General features: G+C 42.4%; 1 protein-coding gene across 1 annotated transcript in view; it reads right to left on the reverse strand.

Moving 5' to 3' along the window:
* The window catches only part of TAF1 (TATA-box binding protein associated factor 1), a 119,365-nt gene that overhangs the window by 52,738 nt on the left and 60,551 nt on the right, over positions 1-6,076 (reverse strand). Inside the window, exons 25-27 of the mRNA XM_023508051.1 lie at positions 4,315-4,423; positions 3,999-4,097; positions 3,071-3,248 (exon numbers count right to left, since the gene is read on the reverse strand). Of these exons, the coding sequence (XP_023363819.1) occupies positions 3,071-3,248; positions 3,999-4,097; positions 4,315-4,423 (386 nt within the window). The remainder of the gene's footprint in view (positions 1-3,070; positions 3,249-3,998; positions 4,098-4,314; positions 4,424-6,076) is intronic.

Here is a 6,076-nt window from a genome sequence, read left to right on the forward strand (position 1 = left end):
AGGTTGCTGTGAGCTATGACACCACAGCACTCTACCAAGGGCAACAAAGTGAGACTCTGTCTCAGGAAAAAAAAAAAAAGACAGACTATAAGTGCTTCAAATATACATGAATGAAATTTGGAAATATACACTAGAAAAGATTGGCCATGGGCTGGCCCTGGGCAGAAAAAAAAAAAAAAAAAAAAGATTGGCCATATGGTGACAAATTGATGAGGTTTATTTCTTCTCTCTGTCTATATATGTCTAACAATTTCCATCATAAGTTTTTAAAACTTAGTATCAGTGTAAGGAAATATACTGGTTGCTATGAAATATGGAAGGACTACATATGAAACATGAATGTTCCTCAACTTATGATGGGTTATATCCCAATGAACTCATTATGAGTTGAAAATATCATAAATGGGCCAGGCACGGTGGCTCAAGCCTATAATCCTAGCACTATGGGAGGCCTAGGCGGGTGGATTGCTTGAGTTCAGGAGTCAGAGAGCAGCCTGAACAAGAGTGAGACTTTGTCTCTACTAAAAATAGCTGGGTGGGTATGGTGTTGGGTGCCTATAGTCTCAGCTACTTGGAAGGCCGAGGCAAGGGGATTGTTTGAGCCCAAGAGTTTAAGGTTGCTGTGTGCTATGACACACCACGGCACTCTACCCAGAGCAGAAAAAAAGAGGACCAGCCTGAGCCAGAGTGAGACCCCGTCTCTAAAAATAGAGAGCTGTGGCGGGCGCCTGTAGTTCCACCTACGGGAGGCTGAGACAAGAGAATTGCTGGAGCCCAAGAGTTTGAGGTTGCTATGAGCTATGACACCATGGCACTCTACTTGGGACAACAGAGTGAGACTCTGTCTCAAAATAAATAAATTAAAGAAAAAAGATGGTTGGGCCTAACAAATTTATTTTTCTTTCTTTTTTTTTATTTTTATTTTAGATGGAGCCTCAAGCTATCCCCCTGGGTAGAGTGCCATGGCATCAAAGCTCACAGCAACCTCCAACTCCTGGGCTCAAGCGAGTCTCCTGCCTCCGCCTCCCAAGTAGCTGGGACTACAGGTGCCTGCCACAATGCCTGGCCATTTTTTGGTTGCAGCTATCATTGTTGTTTGGCGGGCCCGGGCTGGGGATTTGAACTCGCCACCTTAGGTATATGTGGCTGGCGCCGAGCCAACAAATTTATTTTTCCCCTGTATATATGTAGTGCCCTGCTAGGTCCTGAGACTATAAACATAGATAAGATACAGTTTCTCTAGGATGTTGCAAAGTGGTAGAAGAGTCAGACATAATTATGATGTAACAGTTAAAAGGCTGACACCATGACACTCTAGCCTGAGCAACAGAGAGAGACTCTATCTCACAAAACAAAAAAAAGCTATAAACGTTGATTTAATTGTGCTGAGGAGGCATAGAAGATAGAATAATGGATATTTTAGGGAATATGGGAAAATCTTTATGAAGAAATGATATGAGTCAGTCTGGAACTATAAATGGACATTTACCACTGAAGGGAAGAAAGGTCATTTCAGAAAGAAGGCAAACACTGTGCAAAGGCATGCAGAAATTGCATGGGGTATTTAGTGAAATATAATGGTGAGTGTGGCAGGAATTGATAGTGGGTAAAGTGGAAGAAAATGAGAAATTAAATAATTTGTTTATGGTAACTCAAATAGTTAAGTGGCAGGGTCATGATTCACACTCTATCTGTACTCTGAATCCCTCTTCTTACATGTGAATTTGTGCTTAAGGATATAACTAGAAACCATAAAACAATTTTCTTTACATGTAGAAGCTTTATTATTTCCTCCCTTTTATTACTCAGAAGTAGATTTTTTCCTCCTTGCCTTCTTGGCTTTTAAGCAAAGTGGACATATAACAGCTCCTCTCACAAATTTGTAGACTCACATACACCAAATATGGTCACAAAACACATACTCTACACACGTTCCATCTACAATGAATGCTTCTCTGTTAAAGTAGGCCCACTTGTTCCTCCCACTACTCTCCATGCAACTGGTAAGAGATAAACTCCAAGCTGCGAACAGTGGCTGACACCTGTATTCCTGACACTCTGGGAGGCCTTGGTGGGTGCATTGCCTGAGCTCAGGAGTTCAAGACCAGCCTGAGCAATTGTGAGATTCTTGTCTCTAAAAAAAATAGCTGGGCATTGTAGTGGGTGCCTATATTCCTAGCTACCTGGTAGGCTGAGGCAAGAGGATTAATTGAGCCCAAGAGTTTGAGGTTAATGTGTAGAGATAAGCACTCCATGCTCAGACATGGCAGTTCGCTTCAATGTGCTCCCCCAGGAAATTGATTCTGAGAAAGATTTCTTCAAAGATAAGCTTCTGCACCTGCCTATAGATATGCAGGAATATGCAGAATAACTCTCTTTAGAAATCCTGGAGAATCAGGCCGGGGTGCAGCTGGGAGCTTGAATACATGTCCTCGAGTGTTGAGTCCTGTTCTCTGTCTTCGTCCTTCATTAACATTATAATCTCGTTTAGGTTTGGGCCAGCAAAAACAGACAGTCTCCTTTATGTTTTTACTCTAAACAAAATCAATTGTATATGTGTTCCTCAGCCTTCACACTAAATTGTAATCTTAATGGTAGCTTCCTAATGTTACTTCACTTCTTTGTATCTGTGTTAAATTCTTACTGAATGTTTGAAAGTATATAAGATAATCAGTAAAGTCAGGCCTGGTCCCTGACCTGAGTGAGTCTCAATCAATCATCCCGTCTGCAGTTCCTTTTCCCTGCATCTCCGATCAGAAGCTCCAAGAACACTTTCATTAATGTGAGCTATGATGCCTTGGCACTCTACCCAGGGCAACAGTGTTGAGACTTTGGATGAACCCCCAATTCTCCAGAGGATCTAAGAATTAAATAGTGTGTGTGTGGTGGGGGGGAAGGGGTAGAAGCAGTAGTGATTAAATGACTGAAAATGTATACTACCATATTTTCATACCACCAAATACACTAACTAGTATGTTGCAACCTTTCCAGTCAGTCTACTCTAGTCTGAATTTAGAACCAGTAATAACTGAAAGGTGACCTTTACATTCAAAGAACAGGTGATTCTTACCATTGTAGGTTGCACTATTTTTTACGATTAGCTCCAAATGCTCTCTGAACTCTTCCCGAGATGGGTAGAGCCGTTTACGCACATTTTCACGGAGTGTTTGTAGGTCCATTGGTCGGGTGATGATTTTGTAGTAGTCCTTTACAACCTTTGCATTGACTGGAGTGTGGAAAGGGTATGTCTGTGCAAATAACAGCCAGAACCATCTATGAGCAAAGAACACTTTCGAGAGCAGTTCCTGAAACTCTCACATCTTACCTGTCTACCTGGCCTGTCAAAGAAACCTTTCTAGATGAAACAGATCTATTTCTCCTAGTACACTGTTTAAAAAAAAAAAAAAAAAAACCCACACCAGGCGTGGTGGCTCACGTCTGTAATCCTAGCATTCTGGGAGCTGAGGCATAGTTTGAGACCAGCCTGAGCAACAGCAAGACCCCCATCTCTACTAAAAATAGAAAAACTAGCCAGGTATAGTGGTGCATGCCTGTGGGGCCAGCTACTTAGAAGGCTGAGGCAAGAGGATCACTTGAGCCCAGGAGTTTGAGATTGCTGTGAGCTATGACGCCATGGCATTCTACCTAGAGAGACAGAGTGAGACTCAGAGATCAGCCTGAGCTACATCAAGACCTCATCTCTAAAAAATAGCCGCTGTTGTGGCAGGCGCCTATAATCCCATCTAATTGGGAGGTTGAGGCAAGAGAATTGCTTGAGCCTCTTGAGTTTGAGGTTGCTGTGAGCTATGATACCATAGCACTCTACCGAGGGTGACAAAAACTGTCTCCAAAAAAAACAAAAAAAAACAAAAAAAAATCTATGTCTCAAGAAGACCTATGTCTATGCACCTAGGTCTATATGCGAACTGTTCTATTTGTGATTTTAGAACAAAGAGTCTTGCCAGCCCTACAATAGATATCCAATGCAAGAAACTCACATTTGGAAGATCTCTCATATCATTAATGATAGACTCCAAGATGGATGACAGTGTCACCATAGGGTCTGTCCGGCGCCGGTGGATGGATTTATGAGGTCTCTAACAAGAAACAAGAAATCAGAATGCTTCTTTAGATCAAAAAACCCCATGTTCTATATCCAGGCAAATATATTTTAGGAATTTTATAATGAACAGTACATGTAATTCTCAGGGTGGGACCAAAGGGAGAAACTAACACTGTCAAAGCTATAGTATAGAAAGCTAGGGAAAATCAATTAGACCTATCTGATCAGAAGGAAGCAATACAGATACTCACATTCAAATAGTCACAGTGAACAGTGGTTCCAACTCGGCGTTTCTTCTTGGGAGGAAGTTGCTGCTTAGGGAACTTGAGAACCAGAGATTTTCTTCGAACCTCATCCGCACTGGAATCAATAACAATTTCATAGGATATGGCCCCTATTTCTAGTTCCCGGGGTGGGGCGGGGGGAGACACAACTACAATGAAAAAGTACAAAGTACCTCAGCACGAGCCTGGGGAGGAAAAAGCCAAACCAAAGGCCAGGTATCCAGCTTTCAAGGCTCAGGTTAGGCAAGGCCTCATAGGATCATAGGATCCTCAGCTCAGGTAAGGCCTCATAGGATCTCCAAATTAATAAAGAAGGTGGTAACTTACAACTTCACCTCAGTTTCCTATTTGGAAGATATAGGAACTAGGCTAAAGGAATTTTAAGAATTCTAGTTTCACTTATGGAGCATATTGCAAGGGTATAAGTCAAATCTATCAAGTATTGAACACAAATGTCTTAACACTGATTAAGTAAGGTGAAAGCTCTGTTAATAAGTAGGATATAAGCACTCTAATTCATACAAATAATGAACACATTGAATCCCACAAAGACATAATTGTATTCATGATCTATGTATACATGACTTAATAAAAAAATAAACAAAAATTTTCAATACACAAAAAAACGAAGAATTCCAGTTTCAACATTCTGTTTTAGGGCAGAAACCTAACTGATTCAGAATGGAAACAAAAAATTTAAAATGGGTTATCCTTAATCATTGAAGCTCTTCCACCTAGAATGGGAACGCATTCTTCTTACCAAACTATGAAACGAATGGAAAAGCAAGAATCCAGTGTTCTCAATTGTAATATGAAGCCAGTAGACAATCTAATACACACTGCCCACATTAAGAGGAAAACTCAAATCAATTCAAGGCAGCAGGTAGCAATTCAAGGGGGCGGAGGAATAAGGCAACAGGGAGAGGAGAGGAGGGAAGAGGACAGGTGTGCTCCAACGTAATGAGCCCAATGTTAGGGTGTATGGCCCACATCTTGGAGGCTGGACACAATTACAAGAGGGGCTTTTGGGGGGTGGAGGAACAAGGCAACGGGGAGAGGAGAGGAGGGAAGAGGACAGGTGTGCTCCAACGTAATGAGCCCAATGTTAGGGTGTATAGCCCACATCTTGGAGGCTGGACACAATTACAAGAGGGGCTTTTTTTTTTTTTTGATACAGAGCCTCAAGCTGTCGCCCTGGGTAGTGCACTCTGGCATTGAAGCTCACAGCAACCTCCAACTCCTGGGCTCAAGTGATTCTCTGCCTCCACCTCCCAAGTAGCTAGGCGTCTGCCACAACGCCCAGCTATTTTTTGGTTGCAGCCATCACTGTTGTTTGGCAGGCCGAGGCTGGATTCAAACACACAAGCTCAGGTCTATGTGGCTGGCGCCTTAGCTGCTTAAGCCACAGGCACCGAGCCACAAGAGAGGCTTTACTTAACAAATGCAAACAATGTACCCTAATTCATTGTACCCTCAATTAACCTGAAACAATAAAAAAAAAGATAAGGATCAACGCCCGTAGCACAGTAATTATACCACCAGCCACATACACGGAGGCTGGTGGGTTCGAACCCCGCCCAGGCCAGCTAAGTAACAATGATCATCAAAAAAATAGCTGAGCCTTATGGCGGGAGCCTACAGTCCCAGCTACTTGGGAGGCCAAGGCAAGAGAATGGCTTACGCCCAAGAGTCTGAGGTTGCTCTGAGCTGTGATGCTATAGCACTCTAC

Source organism: Otolemur garnettii, unplaced genomic scaffold, assembly GCF_000181295.1.
Source record: "Otolemur garnettii isolate 467f Iridium unplaced genomic scaffold, OtoGar3 scaffold00219, whole genome shotgun sequence".
NCBI classification, from domain to species: Eukaryota; Metazoa; Chordata; class Mammalia; order Primates; family Galagidae; genus Otolemur; species Otolemur garnettii.